The sequence below is a fragment of the Cherax quadricarinatus genome, chromosome 32 (assembly GCF_038502225.1).
Source record: "Cherax quadricarinatus isolate ZL_2023a chromosome 32, ASM3850222v1, whole genome shotgun sequence".
Lineage (NCBI taxonomy): Eukaryota > Metazoa > Arthropoda > Malacostraca > Decapoda > Parastacidae > Cherax > Cherax quadricarinatus.
Window position 1 is genome coordinate 29366921 of NC_091323.1, and position 25691 is coordinate 29392611.

Genomic DNA, 25691 nt, shown 5'->3' on the forward strand with positions numbered 1-25691 from the left:
CAGGATGTATGGCAAGTCCAAATCAACAATCAGTTCCATCCTGGCGAAGAATGTAGAAATCAAGGAAGCTGATTTTGCGAAAGGGGTAAATATGCTAATGAAACAGAGATCACAAACAATCGAAGATGTGGAGAAGTTGTTGTTGGTGTGGATCAATGAAAAACAGTTAGCGGGAGATAGTGTTGTGGAGGGGATAATTTGCGAAAAGGCAAGGCAGTTGCATGCAGATCTCATAAAGAAAATGCTTGGAATGAGTGGCATACACAGTGTGGTAAAGCATGGCTAGGCTGCAAGTTCGGACAAACATGCAGCCAAAGAATTCGTTGATGAATTCAAGGAGTACGTAGAGACTGAAGGATTCTTCCCCCAACAAGTGTTCAGTTGTGATGAAACAGGCCTCTTTTAGAAGAAAATGCCAAAGAGAACCTACATCACGCAGGAGAAAAAGGCACTGCCAGGACACAAGCCTATGAAGGATAGGCTAACTCTTGTTCTGTGGTAACTCTAGTGGGGATTTCAAAGTGAAACCTTTACTGGTGTATCACTCTGAAAATCCCCGAGTGTTCAAGAAAAACAATGTCATCAAGAGTAAATTGTGTGTGATGTGGAAGACTAACAATAAGACATGGGTCACGAAGCTAATTTTCATTGAGTGAGTCAGTGAAGTGTTTGGCCTGAGTGTGAAGAACTACCTCATGGAAAATAAATTGCCACTCAAGTGCCTCCTAGTAATGACATTGCTCCTGCTCATCCTCCATACTTGGAAGACCAATTGTTGGAGGAGTTTAGTTTAATCACAGTGAAGTTCTTGGCCTCTAATACCACTCCTCATCCAGCCCATGGACCAGCAGGTTATTTCTAACTTCAAAAAACTCTACACCAAAACATTGTTTCAAAGGTGCTTTGAAGTGACCTCGGACACTGAATTGACCCTAAGAGAGTTCTGGAGGAATCACTTCAATATCCTCAATTGCATAAGCCTTATAGATAAGGCTTGGCAGGCAGTGATTTCTAGGACGATGAACTCTGCTTGGAGAAAATTGTGGCCAGATTGTGTCTTCAAGAAGGATTTTGAAGGGTTTGAGGCTGACCCTGACGACCCTACACCTATTGTGGAATGTATTGTGCCTTAGGGGAAGTCCATGGTGTTGGATGTGAGTGGCCAGGATGTGGAAGAGTTGATGGAGAACCACAGGGAAGAGCTAACCACTGAAGAGCTGCAAGACCTTCAACTGGAACAGCAACAGATCACAGCTGAGGAAATTGCTTCAGAGTAGGAGGAGGGGAGAGGGAAGAATGTGCCTTCTTCCATGATTAAGGACATTTGTGCAAAGTGGAGTGAGGTGCAAAGTTTTGTGGAGAATTATCACCCTAACAAAACTGTTGCAAGCCATGTCTGCAACATGTTCAATGACAATGCCTTGTCCCATTTTAGGCAAATCTTAGAGACGCCAGAAACAGAGCTCTCTGGACAGAGTTTTTGTGCAACAGGGCTACAGTGACTCTCAAGCTGGTCCTAGTGCCAGTAAAAGACAAAGAAGGGAAGTAACCCTGGATAGGGCTTTGATACCCGAGGTCCATATGGAGGGGGATTCCCCTCAAAACAATAACATCTCCCTCTCCCCTCCTCACCTTCTTCCATACGCTAACAAGAGTCTTCAATAAAGGTATGTAATAGTGATCTAAATGTTCATTTATCCATTAAAATTAGTCATTTATATTTATTTATCATTGTTTTCTGTATGTAAAACTATAGTTATTCTCTATAAAATGTATTTTTTGTTAATATTTTTGGGTGTCTGGAATGGATTAATTGGATTTACATTATTTCTTATAGGAAATATTACTTTGGTTTTCATCCATTTCAGATTTCGACCTACCTTCTGGAACAGATTAAGGATGAAAACTAGGGTATTACTGTACATGGAAGTTTTATTGATGATTTGCCCAAAGAGTGGCCTTATCAGTCTTGATCAAGGCTACAGTGTGGGTAAATCATCAGAAAGCTTCCAGTTAACTACTTTTGTGTCTGTTTCTCTTCCAATTGTTACTTGATGAAGATACAGAACAGACCAAAATGTTTCAAGTTTCATCTCCAGCTTATGGGTTAGGTGTAAATTACATTTTTATATGTAGATAATGTTGATGTTAAACAAAAAATGCAGTAGATGTAATTAATAATAACCTTAATGACATTGTGGATTATTAGTGCTCTAAACCATAAACTAAACAACAAGTATTTTCATCAGAGCCGAGAAGAGAGTGCCTGGCAGAGCGATACTGAAAGTAGTTTTGGTGGGACACGACCAATCACTCCTGGTTTTCCCCCTGCAACACCTACGACCCCATACCTGAACCAGGGACTTCCGCCAAAAAGTCCAACCATGCAACGGTAAATAATTTTGTGTGTGTGTGTTTGCATTTTCAAGATCTTCACTAATTTCCCAACCAAGTGCATGTTCCTGCAAGAATCTGCATTATTGTTCATAACTTTAAGACTCTTTGAATTGATAATATTCTTTTGATCTAAAATATTTAAAATAATTGCTTGTTGTAAGACCTGTTTTTGCTAGCATTTCAAACACTTACTCTGTATATGGATTAGCCAGTGTTTCAGATCTATATTTAAAATATCCTAAACTTTTCTTAAGATATTTATCACTCCCAAATCAAGTGTCAGTTAATAGAGTGGTAGATTAATGTAATCATAACATGATGAAGTTGACTTGCTCCATTCTCGGTGGTCACTTGTATTCACTGGTACATACCACTCTGCCTAGTCTCTCCTAACTTCACAATTATTGTTCCAATGAGAAGAAACATTAACATGTGTTCATCTGTGCTTTTTAAGTGTCCATGTGAAAATATTATTTTGGATATTGTGCTTTTTTCATTTTTAAAGAGATGCTTAATATAAAATTTTGATTTGTCTAAGCTTGTGATCTCTTCACATTTTAAGTATTATATTGCACATGCATATGGTAGTAAAATTAAATTGAATACCATGATTTTCTCTGAGAGAACAAACTCTAATCCTGATTATATTTCCTCCCCTCATCTCTCTCACTCACTCTCATGATTCTGCTAACCAACTTGCCGACCCTATTGGTGCCACTGGCAATCTTTGCTGCTGCTAACAAATGGGGAATTTGCAACTCTGCATGCTGCTTACCCTACAATACTACAATGGCATTGCACACCTAATCTGTAATATTCACATCAATATTCTCTGACTAACCTTTTCAATACTGTAAACTGAAAATGTTACCCCATAATATCCACTTTGACTGTGATCCATGGGTACCCTTGTGTTGATTATCTTTGTGAAAAACATTGTTGATGAAAATGTGGATGGTGACCTGAACATTCTTTGTTTGTTAATTATGTTGGTGATAAATGTGCATAAATGTTGACTGGATGCCAAGCAGAAGAGCTCACCTTGGCCTGTCTTCTCTCTCGTCTCGCCCTACCGTCAAAAAGTCTGCGTCACTTCCCAGGTTAGATTTCAGAACCACAGATTATATCCTCACACTGTTAATCATTAGTGAAGTTCATCATTAATAAATATTTTTGCAAGGTAGGCAATTATCATAAACTTAGGTTAATCAACTGATACAGTATTATTTATGTATTTCTCCTTTTTGTTTTTAGTTAAAATTCGTCAGAGATGTACTTATATAATATCCTCGACCAAAAAAATCAATACTGAATAATGCTATATACGTTTACAGCCAGGTTAACATATTATTGGTAGCATGTTACAGTAAATGATTATATATTTAAACTTGCTTTGATAGTACAGGTTGGCCATCACTAATCCAGCAGTCAGTTATCCGGTTCCATCAGTAATCCGGTACTAATTTTGGCTAGCATAATTTCAAATTTCATCATTATACTGACTCAAATTTCATCATTATACTGACTCAGAAATTGTGCAGATGGTTATAGATCCACAGCAGCAAGCCAGTGGAGGAGAAAGCAGTGATGAAAATGAGGAAGATGTAGCAGATGTAACCTATTGATAGGTTAATTAAGTGTATTTATTCTAACCTAACCACTTTGTAATCCGGCAAACTTACTAATCCGGCACACTACAGGTCCCACTGATGCCGGATTAGTGATGGCTGACCTGTATCAAAAAGTTACATGGTTTAGAGTACAGGTATTAAGCAAGTAAATTTTTAAATCTTATAACAAAATTAATAGTTATTTGAAATGCATGGATGAAAGTTTCTTAAACATTGACTGATTAAGAATGAGAAGCCACTTTGAAAAAATTAACACTGGTAAGAGAGAGGCGTATATTGCGTCTTCAGTTAGAGATTGTGTTCAGCAGTTGATGGTCTTCAGCAGAACTGTTGAAGGTGGTCTTTGACTGAGGCCAAGGTATACAGATCAGTTTTTTACCCATGTTTGAATTTTCTGTCCAAGTGGTTTCTCATTTGAAATATTTGTACATTCATTATGAAGATCAAGTGTACCTTTGAAACCATCAAATAACTGGCATACAATATGCACTGACTTTTAAAGGAATTATGTAAATGTTAAATTTAAAATTGGAAAGACAGATAAAAGAGTACATAGTCAATACTGTACTGTACAGTGAAACTCTACAAACTGGACTTGCTTAACAGATTATGCAGAGCTTGTAGGACAAGCTTATTATTATTACAGTATTATATTCAAAGGGTAGTGCTAAATCCAAAGGGGTCATATATCACCTTGGAAATGGGAGGTAATCAGGTTTGATCTAACGAGGAGGCAAGTGCTAATTCCTAGGATCAACAGCCCTGCACCAGCATGAAAGTACTCCCTTGAAAGGAGAAAACACTTATAATCTTCTCAAATGGAAGCTTTTTTGCTTTAATTGTACTGATTATACCCTCATTATGAATCAAGTGCATGGATCGTGAAGGTTTATATAGCAGCATACTGTTAGTTTAAATAGCATGAGAATTACTACAGCACTAGCTACTGCATCATTATGATATGCATACTGAAAACTTTTCATATAGCTTCAAATCTGTTATTTTAGCATTTTTTTGTATTGAAACAAATCTCACGTCTTCAGCTTATACAAGTACAGTATTCTGCAATTGATCTAGTCTTGTGTGGCCATGGAAACATTATTCAAGTGCATGCTGTGTAACGGTAAGAGTTTAGCAATTTTCTAGTAATGAAACTTGTGTGTAGTAGCATTTGTAATGCTTTTTTCAAGTCTAGGGATAGAGAGTCATACTTAATGGTTACGAGGAATATAAATCACAGTATTGTAACTGGAATAATTTACAACCCAGAGTGTAGATGAAATATTAGACAATGTTTTTGTCCATCCTGAACCACTTAAGTGATAATGGTCCAGGACATGCTAAAACATTATCAAAAGTTTACTCTTCTATTTATGAGTTAGCTATACCTTCTTTATTAATGTTCATTTCTCTAACATTTATTACTCCCAAAATCCTTCTCGGATTTCATCTCTATTTTAGTTTTTGCTTTTTAGAATAAAATCATTATATGTAGATTAAAATACAACATTTGGAATAGATAAAACTTGAGCAGAAGTGTGGGGCCAGGGACCTATTTTAGTATCTTCTCATGACCTAAGGCGAGTTGAGACTATGGGTAAGTCTTACACCAGTAGCTCTTGTTTATCTAACACTAAATAGGTGGGAGGCATCCTGGGACTTGGCACAGTACACGTCAGCTAGGTCTGACTTTGGAAATAAGCTGTAGGACAATGACAGTTCTTTGTATGTAAACTCAATGGTGTAAAAGATTTAGACATATTTTAAGCATGAGGGTGTAAGTGTAAATGTTGCAGTGATAATGGTGAGAGAGTTTTAATTCTGTTTGTGATTGAGAGAGATTAGATTTTGCTGCCAAAGCAGCTAGTATATTGAGCACCCCTCTATCCATCCTATGGATGGTAGTGCAAAAGCAGAGAAGTTTAATACAACATGCATATAATAGAATAACAGTATGAAGACTATCTGGAAGAAGGTTTTTATTAGTAAATAAAAGTTGGTATGTGCAAAATGGTGTCCCCCAATGATGAAACAGATGAATGATTAATACTTAGGAAATTAAGAATTAATGTCTTAATGATAAAGGAAAAAATAAAAAAAAAAGTTGGTATTGATCTTAAAGGAGAATGCTGTGAATGCATAAATCTAAAGAGACAATACAGTGGAACCTTGGTTGTCAACTGCATTACTTGTCAAACAAATTGGTTTTCAAATGAGGAATTTGAGAAAAAAATGTCCTGATTTTGTACGTTCTCTTGGTTGTCAATTGACAACACGAGTGGCTCAGGCCACTTGCTCACTAACTCGCTTGCTGTAAACATCTCTTGAGCTTTTGTTGCGCATCTTGTGAACTTTTTTTGTTATTTTGCAGTGGAATTTTTTTATTGCAAGATAAGCCATGTAGTGCAATTTTATTTATTGTGAGATAAGCCATCATGGGTCCAAAGAAGGACCATTTCAATATCCTCAGCTGCTTGAGGCTTATAGACAAAGCCTAGGGGAATGTGTCTTCCAGGACCATGCAGGCAGCATGGAAGAAATTGTGGCCTGACTTTATGGCAGCCAGGGATTTTGAAGGCTTTGAAGATGAGTCTGAGCGGTAGAGGATATTGTGACCCTGAGGAAGACCTTGGGCCTAGAGGTGAATGAAGATGTTGTAGAGGAGTTGGTGGAGGAGCGTAGAACTGAACTCGCCACAGAAGAGATTGTAGACCTTCAGAAGGAGTAGCAGCAGATTGCAGCAGAGGAGCTGTCATCAGAGGAAGAAGAGGGAAGGGATGATGTGCCCATTGCAATTGTCAAGGAAATGTGTGCTAAATGGTGTGAAGTACAGGAGTTTGCTGAAAAATACCATCCAAACAAAGCAGTGGCCATTCATTATCTTGTTTTCCCTTTTTACTTCAATGGTACGGTTCTCACTACATGTTCTAGTGTGGGGGTAGCTTAACCCTTTGACTGTTTCAGTCGTATATATACGTCGTACAAGCCACTGTGTTTGATGTATATACAGTATACTCAAAAATTCTAGCGGCTTCATATCAAGCAGGAGAAAGCTGGTAGGCCCACATGTGAGAGAATGGGTTTGTGTGGTCAGTGTGCACCATATAAAAAAATCCTGCATCACGCAGTGCATAATGAGAAAAAAAAAAACTGACTGTTTTTTTGGATTAAAAATGCTGACTTTGTGGTGTATTTTCGTATAGTATTTATGGGTGTATTCTCGTTTTCTTAGTCTCATTTGATAGAATGGAAAATATATTGATTGGTTTTACTATGAAAAGAACCTTGAAATGGAGCTCTAAGTAGGTGAAATGTTTGATTTTTGCCGATGTTCAAAAGTAAACAGATGATGTCATTTTCCAGTAAATGTCCAACTAGCCATTCTAATATGCAGTCATGAATGGGTTGACATTATTTATACAATTATTACAGTATTGCAGTAGTCTGCATAACAGTAAATTTTCTATATTTTGTTTGAATAAAAATTCAAAATAGAAAGCAAGAGTAATATCAGAGGGGCCTAGAGACATGACTGATGAACAAAGAAAATGTTATTTTATAGCCAGGAATGTCTACATTGTTCATTCTGGACCCTATTTTGAAATTGTCATATTTTTTAATTTTCGTGAAATTGACCAAATTACAAATTTCTGACCATGTTATTGGGTAGCTGAAATCGGTAAATGGGCAGTTTTTTATACTCAGTCGATAGAATAAATGGAGTTCTAAAGAAATAGCTATGAGTTTGGTGGACTGGAACAATGGAATTAGCCGAAAATAGGGCTCAAAGTAAACGAAATTGCCGATTCTTAAATATTGCCGAGGTCGCTAATTTTGCGAGAGCGTAATTCCATAACTTTTCCATCAATTTTTTTTTTTTTGTCATTACCATCGGGAAAAGATTCTCTATCATTTCATAAGATTTTTTTTTTTTTTTTTTTTTTTTTTTTTTTTTTTTTTTTTTTTTTTTTTTTTTTTTTTTTTTTTTGTTTTTTTTTTTTTTTTTCAACAAATTTTCGATACCTCAGGATTTTGGGTTTCAACAGTCAAGGGGTTAAAGTATCTCCCAGCCCAAGCTAATGCATGTGTTAGGGAATCATAATTATTTCTTGTTCTAACTTTGTAAAATGTCATATGGATCTTGAGAAAAAAATTTGAGAATTTTGATAAAAAAAATTGAATGTGAAGGAGAATGATGCATGTATATATTTTACACCTTCCGTAGTCTATAAAATGCTGATATGTTATAAATGTTTTGTTTGAACATGGTGGTATTGCATTAGTTTGCCGTGACATTAATGTGGAGCAATGTACAAAAGATTTGCTCTTGCTGAATTTGTGTATGCCATTTTAACTCTGAAGTTCACAATGAAATAAAACTAAGAACCGAAATCCAAAGGACTTGCAAAACTTGTCTCAGGGTCTGGAATATTCCCAGATCTGCTTACTAACCACTCTGGCACAAATAATTTTAGCAAAATCTGATCTAGAGAATCACTGCAAACTGTTTGTGATCAGCCAAGCTGTGAGGCCTATGCTGAAGTGTATTCCACAGCTTGACTGGCCACTGTCAAAACACAACCTTTCAACAGAAGTACACCTTGATGTCAGTAAAGGTCCTTGGTCCAAGGAATTGAAGCTATCTGCTCATTCCTTTGATTGAATCTGATTGCCTTCGATTCCCTGGCACCATATGACCCCACCAGGTTTTGTGCCCTCTCATGAATATAATAATAATATGTACTGTCAGAAATATGCATACTAGTCTGAGACCAGCCTGTGAGGGCAGTGAACTTAGAACCAACAACAGGTAGGGATCAGTCAGGTTCCAGCTGGGCTGCTGAAGATCATTACAACTCAAATCCAGTTTTAATGATTTTTCTTGCCTAGGACACCTTATCCATAATCCAACCTGTTCCAGTCACTTTGCTTTATGACATTCAACTAAAATTTTAATCAAGAGCACTGAAGGAGTCAAAGAACTCAAGATTTCAGCTGTTGGTTTAGTAGAAGGCAATTACTGTATGTGATATCAACAGGTTGAGGAAATGACACATGTAGACATGCAAGACACTCATTACAAACACATTCCAGGGTCCTTTTTCACTTTCCTATGATAAAAAGTTTACAACAAGCAATATAGAAAGCCAGGGTACAAAAGAGTGAATAGAAGCCAGGTAGCTATCGGCAATAGACAGGTCAGTTTATGCTGAAGGGAAGGTCACCTGAGGGATGTGTTATGATGTGGGTGGGACAAAGAGTGGGCTAGACTCATGTGTGCTAAAGTATCTGAGATATTGTAACTTCCTGATTTGTTTTCAGTATTGGAAAAGGCAGTCAGAGAAGCTTTAAGGCTCTGCCATCTGTTCATCTTGGATGTTTATTTTTTGCCAGATAAAACTGGCACATTGAAATTTATACAGTTCAGAGTAACAAGCTGCATTCTTTGGTAATTAACTTGGGCTAAACTTATGGGGTATCTTCCTTATTATAGCATGTATTGTCAGTAATATTTTGAACTCAATCAGAAGAAATATTCTTTAGTTATTGAAAAAAAAATCAGTATCACTATTTTTTTAAAATAAAACTGGCAAATTGGGTAAAAATGTAAAGATAATCAGATGAACTATTCTCTAGTTACTGCACAGATTCCAGTGATTCAAAGTTTTTTACTATTTTACCACATCAACAAATTTGGCAGCAGACAAATGAAACTTAATAGACACTCTCTTGGCCCTAACATGAATCATCTTTTAACCCTCTGACTGTCGAGACCCCTGCTCACAAATTTGCTCTCAGTGTCGAAGAATTTAAAAAAATAAAAAAAATATTTTTTTTATGAAATGATAATCTCTTCCCAATGGTAATGACACCAAAAGTACGAAATTTGATTGAAAACTTATGGAATTATGCTCTTGCAATGTTAGTGATCCCGGCAATATTTACGCATCAGCGATTTTGCCCATTTGAGCCTTATTTTTGGCCAATTCCATTGTTCCAGTCAACCAAACTCATAGCTATTTCTTTAGAACTCCATTTGTTCTGTCAATTGAGTACAAGTAACTACCCATTTACCAATTTCAACTACCCAATAAAGTGATCAGAAAATGGCAATTTGGCCAGTTTCACACAAATTAAAAAAGATGCCAATTTCAAAACAGGGTCCAGAATGAGCAATGCAGACATTCCTGGCACTAAAATAACATTTTTCTCTGTTCATCAGTCATGTCTCCAGACCCTTCTTATATTACTCTTGCTTTCTATTTTGAATTTTTATTCACACAAAAATAGAAGATTTATTGTTATGCAGACTACTGGATTATCGTAATAATTGTATAAATAATGTCAACCCATTCATGACTGCATATTAGAATGGCTAGTTGGACACTTACTGGACAATGATGTCACTTGTTTACTCTTGAACATAAGCAAAAATCAAACATTTCCTCTACTTTGAGCTCAATTTCAAGGTCCTTTTCATTGTGAAACCAATCAAAATCATCTCTATTCCTGTAATATGTCTTCTATTCTATCAAATGAGACCAAGAAAATGAGAATAAAACCATAAATATTATACGAAAATACACCTCAAAGTCGGCGTTTTAATCCAAAAAATACGGTCTATGGTTTTTTTTTTCTCATTATGCATTGTGTGCTGCAGGATTTTTTTTATACTGCACACACTGACCACACAGACCCATTCTTTCACATGTGGGCCTACCAGTTTTCTCCCGCTTGATTTGAAGCCGCTAGAATTTTGGAGTATAAATATGTTAAAAACACTGGCTTGTAAGATGTATATATACGACCAAAACAGTCAAAGGGTTAAATACTGAAGCTGTTCAGAAGAGATACACTGAAAATTATTTAATGCGATTTATCCAGAATAAAAATTTCACACTTTTACACACAAATTTGTCAGATCCGCACATACACATCTGAATTTAACCCTGTGCCATTGTTGAAGTTTGTGGAAAGATTTTAGATGGTGATTGAATGAATGATGGTGAATGTGTTTTTTTTTTTTTTTATTTTTATTTTTTGGGTCACCCTGCCTTGGCAGTAGTCTGCTGCTGAGTTAAAAAAATGCAACCATGAAATTGCCTTCTGCTAGTGAATTAAAGATCACATAATTGAAAGTAAGCAGTGTTCTGATTAACCTTTGATTAGATTTGAATTTGGAATGAGTCACATTGAAAAGCATGGTAACTCACAGCAGGAGTATAATGTCTGGTTTGTGGAGTTTACTGTCAGTTACAGACTTTTAATAAAATTCATTTATATACAGTATAACTTGCTGTTGCCTACTTGCTTAGTGCTTATGTAATACCTTCATTATTCACTTATATTACATTACTTATATAATATCAATAATGGGTACTTTATAAAGACATTTACTGTTACAGAGAGATAAACCCCTTAGCTGCAGTTATTGCAATATATTTCTTAAATTTGTTTTTTGAAGATGTAATAATTAAAGTTTTCTTGGTTTGCCATAACAGCAAAGAAATGGGAGTGAGAAGCCCATCCCCTGCTACATCGCAAACATTACGACAAGAAGTCAATGGTCACTCAAGCCCAGCTCCTTCCCTTTATCATGGCCAGTCACGGCGTTCATCCCTCACCTCCCTCAGCGAGTCAACGGAGGTCATTTCTTCACATCCCAAGTTTGTTAAGGACATCTCAAAGTTCTGGTATAAACCAACCATAACAAGAGATGATGGTGAGAGTCTATGTATTTTTATATATTAAGAATTTATATGATAATGAATAAACTTTTATCATAGAAAACATTAGAAATATGTAAATGATAGTTATGCATTTTTATAACTGAGTAAACATATACTACAATTCTTTATGTGTGTATATATACAGTCTTATATAACTATGAAGTACTGCTAGAAAGTTCCTGGATTGCCATGAAAAAATGTGTAGGCTTACCTAATCACCTAGTTGAAGTTCTCATTTCAAGTACTCCTTGGAAGGCTGTACACTGATCCCAACACCTCTACCACTTCTTGAAACATTCTGGAACTCTTTCCTACTGGCATCTAGAATGACCTGTGACTCTGAATCTCCTCCACATCACTAAAATGCCACCACTTGGTTACCATTTTTATTTTGGGGAAGAAAAACAAATCACAGAACACGATGCTCTTTCTGGTCTTGAGTCAGCAAACAAAATGCAAATTTTGCAGTCACTCACCTCATATTCAAATTTTCATTCAGAATGCTTAGACACAGTCCATAACAAACTCCTACAGCACTTTCAATGTCCTAGATACTCTGACGATGATTTGGCATCTGTTTTTGACATTCATTTATGACCATTGCACTCATCATCCTCAACTGATATTTGTTGCTTTGAATTGAGAAAACCATTCAAAACACTGACTGACCCATTGCTTTGTTGCCAAATGCTTGTTGAAACATTTTGTGAGTTTCACTAGCCATTTTGCTAAGCTTGAAACAGAATTTTACATGCACACTGTGTTCTTTCTTTTAACCCTTTGAGGGTCCGTGCCATAGTTCTATGGCTTTTAAGTCAGTGTCCATGCCGTAGTTCTACATGATGAGCTCGGCTCATTCAGATAACCTGTGAGCCTAAATTTGGTCCTAGATAAGAGAGAAAGGGTCGATGCAATAAGTTGGAAGATATATTATAGAAATAAGAGATGATTTTGATGGATTTTAGGACTGAAAATAGCTTGAAATTGAGCTCAAAGTAGCAGAAATGTTCGATATTTGCCAGTGTTTGAGCAAAATCATGTCATGAGTCCAATACACGTTAACTGGCAGGTCTAAAATGCATTCATGAATGTGCTGATATTATTTATACAATTATTATAATATTGCATAACAGTAAACCTATTTTTTGTGTGAAAAAAATTCTTTGAATAAAAAATCAAAATGGAATTCACGTGTAAAGCTTGGTAACGTAACTAATGAACAAAGATAAGGAAATGATAGTGCCAAGAATGCCTGCTTTGTTAATTCTGGAACCTATTTTAAAATTGGGATTTATTGAAATTTGTGCAAAATTGGCCCAATTATCAATTTCTGATCACTTTATTAGTTGAAATAGTTGATTGGGTGATTTCTTGTGCTCACTCAATAAAATGGGACACATACTGGCAAAATAGCTAAGACTGATCTACTAGAGCAATGTAATTGGCCTAAAATAGGACTCCAAGTGGGCAGAATTGCAGATGCGTAAGTGTCACTGACAGCAAAATTCTCGAAAATGTAATTTTGTCAGTTATTGATCAACTCTCATATTTTTTTGTTTTATTACCTTCAGAAAAATATTCTCCACCATTTCATAAGAAAATAATGCTTTTTTTTTTTTTTCTTTTTTAACCCTTTCAGGGTCCAAGGCCCAAATCTGGAGTCACGCACCAGTGTCCAAGAATTTTCAAAAAAAAAAAATTTGTTATTTTTTCTTATGAAATCATAGAGAATCTTTTTGTGAAGGTAATAAAACAAAAAGTACGAAATTTGGTGGAAAATTGACGAAATTATGCTCTCGCGAATTTTGATGTGTCAGCGACATTTACGAATCGGCGATTTTGCCGACTTTGACTCCCATTTTAGGCCAATTACATTATTCCAATCAACCAAATTCTTAGCTATTTCACTAGTATTACTTCTATTCTATCGATTGAGCACAAGAAATCGCCAAGTCAACTGTTTCAACTACAAAATAAAGTGATCGGAAATTGTTAATTTGGCCAATTTAACACAAAGTTCAAAATATTCCAATTTCAAAATAGGGTCCAGAATAAACAATGTAGGCATTCCTGGCACTAAACTAACGTTTCCTCTGTTCATTAGTTATGTTTTGAGGCTTTACAAATAAATTCCATTTTTATTTTTTATTCACATAATGAATTTTTATTCACACCAAAAAATAGAAGATTTACTGTTATGCAATACTGTAATAATTGTATAAATATCATCACCATATTTGTGAATGTATATTAGACCCACCAGCTGACGTGTATTAGACGTGTGAGGTCGTTTGTTTCCTCTTGAATATCGGCAAAAATTTAACATTTCCGCTACTTTGAGCTCAGTTTCAAGCCATTTCCTGTGCTAAACCCAATCAAAATCATCTCTATTTCTGTAGTATGTCTTCCATTCTATCAAATAAGACCAAGAAATCGCAAATACAACTATAAAAAACATACGAAAAAACACTGCAAATTTGCTGTTTTAATCGAAAAATCATGATTTAAGTTTTTTTCTCATACACAGTGTGCTGCAGGATCTGTTTTATGTGGTGCACACATACCACATAGATTTATTCTCTCATATCTAGGCCCAAATGTACCACTCACAGTTTATCAGAGTGAGCTGAGCTCATGGCGTAGATCTACGGTTTGGACCCTGAACGTAAAGCCGTAGATCTACAGGACGGACCCTGAAAGGGTTAAATTCTTGGACCCAGTGGACAATTTTTAGATTGGGATTCTGGACCCTCAAGGGGTTAAAAGTTCCAGTTTGTTACGCAAAAAAATTGCCATCATGACTCACAAAATCATAACATGATTGTAAACAAACCACAGAATGGGGAGGGGGGGGGGCTTCGAAAGAACTTGAGCTAGATTTGATCACGGCCATGCTGGTGGGAGATTCATCTGTAAAAACTTGCATTTGTGGTCACAGTGGTGTCCATGCTAACCTCCCTATGGTGTATAGACATATACCTAGTTGGATGAATCTTACTATAGCCAGCTGGCTGAGTGGCTTACTCAGTGGCCTGGAGTTATACGACTCCTCGCCTTTGACTTACACCCTACCTGTTCCGTAGTTCATTTGCAGTCATGATAGTACAATTTTGTGAGTCACACATATAGTACATATATACAGCAGGGCCCCGCTTTACGGCGTTTCGCTTTACGGCGTTCCGCTAATACGGACATTTCAAATTATGACCAAAACTCGCTATACGGCTCCCCCCACCTGTCTTTCTAATACGGTCACAGCTGCCCACCGAGTTTGTTTACATTCTCCCTGAGCACATCTTATTATGTCTGGAAACTTTCCAAAATTTCAAGTGTTTTAAAGTTATTGTATATTTTATATGTATTGTACTTGATAATTAAACTTGTGTACACCTGTACCTAAATAAACTTACACACTGTGCTGGCATGTAGGTACACATTAAAATCACTAAGTCTCTCTACTCTTCATGCAATAATAATAATAATAATAATAATAATAATAATAATAATCTCTTGGGCACATTAATGTCGCATATTACGTTAATATAGACATTTCCCTTAATCTATCTATGATATTTTTTTCAAAAGTATATAAGAAACACATTATGTAACACACAAACATGATACATGCACCCACAGTATAAAAATTTATACAAATATATATGAGATGTTTACCAAACGGTTTGTAGAAGTGTCGGAAGAATTACGTTTTCTCTAGCCCGTCACCTGTTACTAGGGATAACTGTAGAAAAATATTCCTTTCGTATGCCTTCACTTTATAGCTATAATTCTGTACTAACTTGTACACAGTGTAAGAGTATTTGTTTTGTGATTTAATTATTATAATAATAATAAAAATATTATAAGGTAAAAGTTTCACAAACTCTTACAAATGTACATGAATGAACTAAAACTGGACACGTATTAATACCGTCTATTTTGCCTGACCGAGTGATCGTCCACAACCTGTTCAGTTTGTTTGTTTACGCTGTCTGAGCTCGGTGTATCATTAAATGTTGTATATTACGTTAATATACACATTTTCATTAATCCATCCGTGATATTTTTTTCAAAATTATATAATAAACACGATACATAACATAAATACATAACATATGTGTAGAGAACCTAGGATAACCCAAAAAAGTCAGAGTGACTTACTTCCATTGCCTTCACTCAGAGCATCATTTCTTCTCAAAATGATGTTACATGAGAATGGGAGTGTTCTTCTTTATTTATTCTACCGTATCAATGTAGAGACAACCTGTACACAATGTAACTTGTACACAAACCAGACGTGTACACTGTTTACAAAACTTACGTTCGCCTGGTTTGTTTACATAACTCTGCGCCTGTCCTCTCTCATGCACTCATTCTTTCTCTCTGGTATGGTAGCCTGGCTGACTACCATACATACCACACTTGATTTTTTACAATAAATACTACTCATCTCACCCTATATTTTAAGGTAAGTAATGAGTGAACTGTATATACATTTTATCGCTCTGGGATGCTTAAATATCATAGAATAGTATGTGTGGGTGGGGTGGCCTGGTATGGTAGCCTGGCTGACTACCATACATACCACACTTGATTTCTTACAATAAATACTACTTGTCTCACCCTAGATTAAGACTATAAATATTTTAAGGTAAGTAATGAGTGCACTATGTGTGTATTGTACTTTTTTATTGTTTTTTGATGCCTGGTTCTATTGCTAACATAATATATGTTAGTGTAAACTTGTTATCTAGTGTTTGTATGCATTTGTAAGTGAAAAAAAAGGGTGTTCCACTTTACGGCGGTTTCCGCTTTACAGCGGTAGCCTGGAACCTAACCCGCCATATAAGTGGGGCCCTCCTGTACTGTACATACATGCAAATAATCCCAAATGAGTGATTAATTGCTTGGATAGCAACTCTAGGCCTTTCACACTGTCCCCGATACTTCACCAGGTCTCATGAACCATAATTCCTAAAGATTGAGAATCTGGATGGTGAAATATATGATTAATGTAATGATTCTTGTTTGTTTCTGAAGGAAGCAGATATGTATTATGGTATAGTATGTTGGTTAACTTAGTAATACTGTATTATAATATCATGAGTAACTTTGAATAGTATTCCATGATCCTCCTCAAAATTTTAATTTTATTATTATTCTAATTTGTTTTCAGCTATAACAATGCTCAAGGACAAGACACCAGGCACGTTTGTTGTTCGAGATTCCAACTCGTTCCCTGGAGCTTTTGGCCTGGCCTTGAAAGTTTCTACTCCACCACCGAACGTGACAACAAAGTCCAGTGACCCAGCTAGTGAGCTAGTGCGTCATTTTCTTATTGAACCAACTTCAAGAGGAGTCAGACTCAAAGGATGTGCAAATGAACCTGTATTTGGTAAGTCATTTAGCAAATTAGGGTTGGACATACTGTTGATGTAAGGAAAGTATCATTTATGAATGGATTCAGGGAAAACGATTAACTAGACTTGAATACTGGAGGTGGAAATGTAGTGTCTGCACTCTGTGGGAGGTGTGGAGAAATTACACGCTTGTGTACACTCACACGTACACACATACTCACACGCACGTGCAACCAGGACAACCCCAATGCAACCAAACATTCTAACCCAAAACATACATGCCATGCCCATTGCCCCCACCCACCTCATTACAAACTCCACCTCCACAGCAACCACCCATAGTTCCTCATTAGGTCTCCCACTTCCCCAACCCTAACATACTCCCAGACTACAGTTTTAGAAAAGTTGAAGGTTTGGTATGCAAATGCAGACAGAATAACAAATAAATGTAAGGAATGGCGTGAAAGAATCAAGGAGACATTCCCAGACTCTTGTTGGTGTATGAAAGACAGGGAGGAGGGGAGAGGGAGGCTAGCATTTACAGAAATAAAACTCACCAGGATGATAACAGATGCAATCTTTCCAACCGGTTATCAAATCCTGGGGAAAGATAGGGGGAGCAGAGGGGGAGGAGGAGTTGCACTGCTCATTAAAAACTGATGGGAATTTGAGGAAATAGAAGGAATGGATGGAATGGACAAAAGGGACTACATAGTAGGAACATTCCAGTCTGAGGGCCACAAGGTGGTAATTGCAGTAATGTACAACCCACCGCAGAACTGCAGGAGACCAAGAGAAAAATACGAAGAGAGCAACAGAGCAGTGGTAGACACTAGCTGAGGCGGCCAGAAGAGCTCACATGGGGTGGAGCAAAGTTGCTAGTTATAGGTGATTTCAGTCACAAGGAGATTGACTGGGAAAACCTGGAGCCCCATGGGAATCCTGAAACATGGAGAGCCAAGATTATGGATGTGGTATTGGAAAACCTCGTGCATCAACATGTTAGAGACACTACCAGAGAGAGAGGTAAGGATGATCCAGCAAGACTGGACCTAGTATTCACCTTGAGTAGTTCGAACAACGAGGATATGATGTACGAAAGGCCCTTTGGAGCTAGTGATCATGTGGTTCTGTGCTTTAGATTACATAGTTGAGCTACAAGTGGAGAGGGTAGCAGGAGTAGGATGGGAAAAACCAAACTACAGAAGGGAAAACTACACTGGCATGAGGAATTCCTGCAAGACATTCAGTGGGAGAGAGAAATTGCAGGAAAACCAGTAAAAGAAATTATGGATTATGTGACAACAAAATGCAAGGAGGCAGGGGAGGGGTTTGTTCTCAAGGGAAACAGAAATAATGGGAAGACCAGAATGAGTCCTTGGTTCACCCAAAAGTGTAGGGCGGCAAAAACTAAGTGCACTAGAGAATGGAAAAAGTACAGAAGACAAAGGACCCAGGAAAATAGAGATTAGCCTAAGTGCCAGAAACGAATATGCATAGATAAGAAGGTAGTAGGCTCATAGACAGCAGCCATCCAGGAAGGTACTACCGTCCTGCCAGGTGACTGTGAAACAGAAACCTGTAACTTTTACATGATGGTAGGATTGCTGGTGTCTTTTTTTCTGTCTCGTAAACATGCTGGATAATGGGTATATCTTGCTACTTGTACTTATGCTTAGGTCACACTACACAGGCATGCACATGCATATATATTCATACACACATGTAGGTTTTCTTTTTCCTAATAGCTCTTTTTCTTCTTTATTTCCTCTATTGTCCATGGGAAAGTGGAAAAGAATCTTTCCTCCAAAAGCCATGCGTGTCGTATGAGGCAATTAAAAAGCTGGGAGCAATGGGCTAGTAACCCCTTCTCCTGTATACATTTACTAGAAAAGAGAAGAAGAAAAACTTTATAAAACTGGGATGCTTGAATGTGTGTGGATGTAGTGCACATGATAAGAAAGATGATTGCTGATGTTATAAATGAAAAGAAGTTGGATGTCTTGGTCCTAAGTGAAACAAAGCTGAAGGGGGTAGGCGAGTTTCAGTGGGGAGAAATAAATGGGATTAAGTCAGGAATATCTGAGAGAGTCAGAGCTAAGGAAGGGATAGCAATAATGTTGAAGGATCAGTTATGGAATTAGAAGAGGGAATACAGATGTGTAAATTCAAGGATTATGTGGGTTAAAATAAGGGTCGGATGCAAAAAGTGGATCATAGTAAGCATGTATGCACCTGAAGAAGAGAGGAGTGTAGAGGATAGAGAGAGATTTTGGGAGATGTTAAGTGAATGTATAGGAACCTTTGAACCAAGTGAGAGAGTACTTGTGGTAGGGGGCCAAAATACTAAAGGAGAAACATTTAGAGAGGGTGTGGTAGGTAAGTTTGGGGTGCCAGGTGTAAATGATAATGGGAGCCCTTTGATTGAACTTTGTATAGAAAGGGGTTTAACTATAGATGATGCATATTTTAAGAAAAAGAGGATAAATAAATGTACAAGATATGATGTAGGGCATAATGACAGTAGTTTGTTGAACTATGTATTGGTAGATAAAAACTTTAGTAGACTTCAGGATGTACATGTTTATAGAGGGGCCACAGATATATCAGATCACTTTTTAGTTGTAGCTACAGTGAGAGTAAAAGATAGATGGGATACAAGGAAAATAAAAGCAGCAAGTAGGAGAGAGGTGAAGGTCTATAAACTAAAAGAGGAAGCAGTTAGGGTAAGTTATAAACAACTATTGGAGGATAGATGGGCTAGTGAGAGTATTGGCAATGGGGTCGAAGGTGTATGGGGTAGGTTTAACCCTTTGAGGGTCGACAGGCCCTCTCCGAAACTCGTTCTCAGGGTCGGCGAAATTTAAAAAAAAAAAAAAATATTTTCTCTTATGAAAAGATAGAGAATCTTTTCCTGATCATAAAGACACCAAAAGTTTGAAATTTGATAGAAAACTTACGGAATTATGCTCTCGCAAAGTTAGCGGTCTCGGCGATGTTTACGCATCGGCGATTTTGCCCACTTTGAGCCCCATTTTCGTCCAATTTCACTGTACTAGTCGACAAAAAACATGAATATTTCGATAGAACTCCATTTTTTCTATCGAATGGGTGCAAGAAACCACTCATTTATGAAATTCTACTATCCAGTACAGTGGTCAGAATTTAGCAATTTTGCCAATTTCACACAAATTTCAAAAGATGCCAATTTCCGAATAGGGTCCAGAATAAACAAGAAAGACATTCCTGGCACTAAAATGACATTTCCTCTAGTCATTAGTCATGTCTCAAGGCCCCTCTTATATTCTTTTGCTTTCCACTTTGAATTTTTATTTTCACAAAAAATATAAGATTTACTGTTATGCAGACTACTGCATTAGTGTAAAAAATGGTATAAATATTATTGGTGCACTTGTGAAAGAATATTAGACTCACCAGTTGACGTGTATTGCACGCTTGGCACGATTTGTTTACTTTTGAAGTTTGGTAAAAATCGAACATTTCTGCTACTTTGAGCTCAATTTCAAGGCACCTTTCTTTGTAAAACCAGTCAAAATCATCTCAATTTCTGTAGTATGTCTTCCATTCTATAAAATGAGACCAAGAAAACTAGAATACAACAATAAATACCATACGAAAATACACTGCAAAGTCGCTGATTTATTAAAAAATTTTTTTTTTTCTCAAGAATGTAGTATTAGTGTTCAGCAGAAGTTTGTGGTTGCAGGAAAGGTGTGGGAGGGAAGAAGAGTGATTGATGGAATGATGATGTAAAGAGAGTAGTAAGGGAGAAAAAGTTAACATATAAGAGGTTTTTACAAAGTAGAAGTGATGCAAGGAGGGAAGAGTATATGGAGAGAAAAAAGAGAGGTTAAGAGAGTGGTGAAGCAATGTAAAAGGAGAGAAAATGAAAGAGTGGGTGAGACGATATCAGCAAATTTTGTTGAAAAAAAAGAAAAAGTTTTGAAGTGAGATTAATAAGTTGAGGAAGCCTAGGGAACAAATGGATTTGACAGTTAAAAATAGGAGAGGAGAGTTATTAAATGGAGAGTTAGAGGTACTGGGAAGATGGAGGGAATATTTTGAGGAATTGTTAAGTGTTGATAAAGATAGGGAAGCTGTGATTTCGTGTATAGGGCAAGGAGGAATAATGTCTTGTAGGAGTGAGGAAGAGCCAGTTGTGAATGTGGGGGAAGTTTGTGAGGCAGTGGGTAGCATGAAAGGGGGTAAGGCAGCTGGGATTGATGCGATAAAGATAGAAATGTTAAAAGCAGGTGGGGATATAGTTTTGAAGTGGTTGATGCTATTATTTAATAAATGTATGGAATAGGGTAAGGTACCTTGGGATTGGCAGAGAGCATGCATAGTTCCTTTGTATAATGGCAAAGGGGATAAAAGAGAGTGCAAAAATTATAGGGGAATAAGTCTGTTGAGTATACCTGGTAAAGTGTATGGTAGAGTTATTATTGAAAGAATTAAGAGTAAGACAGAGAGTAGGATAGCAGATGAACAAGGAGGCTTTAGGAAAGGTAGGGGGTGTGTAGACCAAGTGTTTACAGTGAAACATATAGGTGAACAGTATTTAGATAAGGCTAAAGAGGTTTTTGTGGCATTTATGAATTTAGAAAAGGCGTATGACAGAGTGGATAGGAGGACAATGTGGCAGATGTATGATATAGGAGGTAGGTTACCGAAAGCAGTGAAGAGTTTTTACGAGGATAGTGAGGCTCAGGTTAGAGTATGTAGGAGAGGGAGATTATTTCCCAGTAAAAGTAAGCCTTAGAAAAGGATGTGTGATGTCACCGTGGTTGTTCAATATATTTATAGATGGGGTTGTAAGAGAAGTGAAAGCTAGGGTCTTTGCAATAGGTGTGGAGTTAAAAGATAAAGAATCAAACACAAAGTGGGAGTTGTTGTAGCTGCTCTTTGCTGATGACACTGTGCTTTTGGGAAATTCTGAAGAAAAGTTGCAGAGGTTGGTGGATGAATTTGGTAGGGTATGTAAAAGAAGAAAACTAACCCTTTGAGAGTTTCGGCCGTACTAGTACGGCTTACGACCCAGGGTTTTTGACGTACTAGTACGCCTAAATTCTAGCGCCCTCAAATCTAGTGGGAGAAAGCTGGCAGGCCTACATATGAAAGAATGGGTCTATGTGGTCAGTGTGCACAGTATAAAAAAAATCCTGCAGCACAGTGCATAATGAGAAAAAAAAAGCTTTGACCGTTTTTTGGAATAAAACAGCAACTTTGTACTGTATTTTCGTATGGTATTTATTGTTGTATTCTAGTTTTCTTGGTCTCATTTTATTGAATGGAAGACATGTTACAGTAATTGAGATGATTTTGACTGGTTTTACAATGAAAAGTACCTTGAAATTGAGCTCAAAATAGCAGAAATGTTCGATTTTTACCAAAGTTCAAAAGTAAATAAATCATGCCAAGCGTCCAATACACGTCAACTGGTGAGTCTAATGTTCTTTCGTAAGTGCGCCAATATTATTTATACCATTTTTTACACTAATGCAGTAGTCTGCATAACAGTAAATCTTCTATTTTTTTGTAAGAATAAAAATTCAAATTGGAAAGCAAAAGAATGTAAGAGGGGCCTTGAGACGTGACTAATGAACAGAGGAAATGTCATTTTAGTGCCAGGAATGTCTTTCTTGTTTATTCTGGACCCTATTCAGAAATTGGCATCTTTTGAAATTTGTGTAAAATTGGCAAAATTGCTAAATTCTGACCACTGTACTGGATAGTTGAAATTGGTAAATGGGTGGTTTCTTGCACTCATTCGATAGAAAAAATGGCGTTCTAGCGAAATATTCATGTTTTTTGTCAACTAGTATGGTGGAATTAGCCAAAAATGGGACTGAAAGTGGGCAAAATTGCGTAAACATCACCGAGACCACTAACTTCGCGAGAGCATAATTCCATAAGTCTTCCATTTAATTTCATACTTTTGGTGTCATTATGATCAGGAAAAGGTTCTCTATCTTTTCATAAGAAAAAATTATTATTTTTTTTTTATTTGGCTGACCCTGAGAACGAGTCTCGGAGAGGGCCTGTCGACCCTCAAAGGGTTAAAAATGAATATAGGAAAGTGCAAGGTGATGAGGATAACAAAAAGATTAGGTGACAAAAGATTGGATATCAGATTGGAGGGAGAGAGTATGGAGGAGGTGAATGTATTCAGATATTTGGGAGTGAACAAGTCAGCAGATGGGTCTATGAAGGATGAGGTGAACCATAGAAATGATGAGGGGAAAAGGGTGAGTGGTGCACTGTCCATGGAAGCAAAGAGGGGAATGTATGAGAGTATAGTTATACCAACACTTACATGGGTGTGAAGCATGGGTGATGAGTGTTGCAACAAGGAGCAGGCTGGAGGCAGTGGAGATGTCATGTCTGAGGGCAGTGTGTGGTGTGAATATAATACAGAGAATTCATAGTTTGGAAATTATGAGGAGGTGCGGGATTACCAAAACTATGATCCAGAGGGCTGAGGAGGGGTTGTTGAGGTGGTTCGGACATGTAGAGAGAATGGAACGAAACAGAATGACTTCGATAGTGTATAAATCTGTAGTGGAGGGAAGGCAGGGTAGGAGTCGGCCTAGGAAAGGTGAGGGGGAGGGGGTAAAGGAGGTTTTGTGTGTGAGGGGCTTGGACCTGCAGCAAGCATGCGTGAGCATATTTGATTGGAGTGAATGGAGACGAATGGTTTTTAATACTTGACGTGCTGTTGGAGTGTGAGCAAAGTAACATTTATGAAGGGATTCAGGGAAACCGGTAGGCAGGACTTGAGTCCTGATGATGGGAAGTACACGTACAGTGTCTACACTCTGAAGGAGGGGTGTTAATGTTTCAGTTTTATAACTGTAGTATAAAGCACCTTTCTGGCAAGACAGTAATGGAGTGAATGATGATGAAAGTTTTTCTTTTTTCGAGCCACCCTGCCTTGGTGGGAATCGGCTTATGTATTAATAATAAAAAAAAATAATAATAAAGAAGGAAGGCTTAGCAATAATACGAAAATGACACAACATCAAAAGTCAAGTCTGACCTGATGCTGTTGTATAGCCACATCAGGAGGAAAACAACAGTAAAGCACCAGGTAATCAGGCTGAGGAAAGAAGGTGGGGAGTTCACAAGAAATGACCAAGAGGTAGGTATGTGAGAAGCTTAACATGAGATTGAGAGAAGTATATACAGTGGAGAGAGGAAGGACCCCAGGAAGTCAGAATAGGGAGGTACACCAACAAGGGATACACCAACAAGTGCTGGATGAAATACGCACAACCGAGGAGGTGAAGAAGCTGCTATGTGAACTTGATACCTCAAAGGTAGTGGGACCAGACAACATCTCTCTGTGGGTCTTTAGAGAGGGAGCAGAGATGCTGTGTGTGCCACTTAAAAATCTTCATCACATCCATTGAAACTGGGCAACTCCCTGAGGTACGGAAGATGGCAAATGTAGTCCCAGTCTTTAAGAAAGGAGACAGACACGAGGCATTAAACTACAGACCTGTGTCACTGACGTTTATAATATGCTAAATGATGGAGAAGATCATCAGGAGGAGAGTGGTTGAGTACCTAGAAAGACACAAGCTTAAAAATGGCAACCAGCACAGTTTCAGGGAACGTAAATCCTGTGTCACAAACCTACAGGAGTTTTATAACAAGGTAATGGAAGTAAGACACAAGAGAGAGATGGGTAGATAGACTGCATTTTCTTGGACTGCAAGAAGGCCTTCAACACAGTTCCTCACAAGAGGTTAATGCAAAAGCTAGAGAATCAGGCACACATAACAGGAAGAGCACTGCAATGGATAGGAGAATATTTGACAGGGAGGCAACAACGAGTCATGGTACGTGACGAGGTGTCAGAGTGGGTGCCTGTGACGAGCAGGGTTCCACAGGGGTCAGTCCTAGGACCTGTGCTGTTTTTGGTGTATGTGAATGACAGAATGGAAGGGATAGACTCAGAAGTGTCCCTGTTTACAGGTGATGTGAAGTTAATGAGGAGAATTAAATTGGTGAAAGATTAGGCAGGACTACAAAGAGACCTGGACAGGCTACAAGCCTGGTCCAGCAACTGGCTCCTTGAATTTAACCATGCCAAATGCAAAGTCATGAAGATCGGGTAAGGGCAAAGAAGACTCAGACAGAGTATAGTCTACATAACAGTTACAAAGACAATATACTCTGATGACACCATCATAGAAGTTCAAACGAGTATTAACTCAGGGTTAAGGAACTGCCTCACTAATGTTAAAGATGGGGTGTTCAGTAAGTTTAATTTTAACAACCAAAGAATTGAGTCGGAAAAAATAAATCAAGAGCTATCAGACATATCCTGGGAGGCAGACATGAGCACTCTAAATCCCCACCAGTGCCTGGAGAAGCACACAAGGTATGTATGAAGCACGTACCATTGAGGAAACCCAGAAGGAGATCAGATATAAAGATAGAGTGTAGGAGATGGTACAGAAGAAAACGGGTTACTGAATTGCTTAAAAACACAAATATGCTTCAGAAGAGGAAAGATAGGCTTAGACAAGAGATCACTGAACTAGAGC

At 37.5% G+C, this 25691-nt stretch overlaps 1 protein-coding gene across 7 annotated transcripts in view; it reads left to right on the forward strand.

Moving 5' to 3' along the window:
- by (focal adhesion protein tensin) overlaps positions 1-25691 on the forward strand; it is an 830704-nt gene that overhangs the window by 761634 nt on the left and 43379 nt on the right. For 5 of the 7 annotated variants that reach the window (XM_070090572.1, XM_070090566.1, XM_070090570.1 and 2 more), the window contains 4 exons: positions 2250-2392; positions 3429-3497; positions 11531-11751; positions 16932-17150. In XM_070090572.1, coding sequence (XP_069946673.1) covers positions 2250-2392; positions 3429-3497; positions 11531-11751; positions 16932-17150 — 652 coding nt within the window. The remainder of the gene's footprint in view (positions 1-2249; positions 2393-3428; positions 3498-11530; positions 11752-16931; positions 17151-25691) is intronic. The other 2 variants (XM_070090569.1, XM_070090571.1) reach the window with 1 other exon arrangement.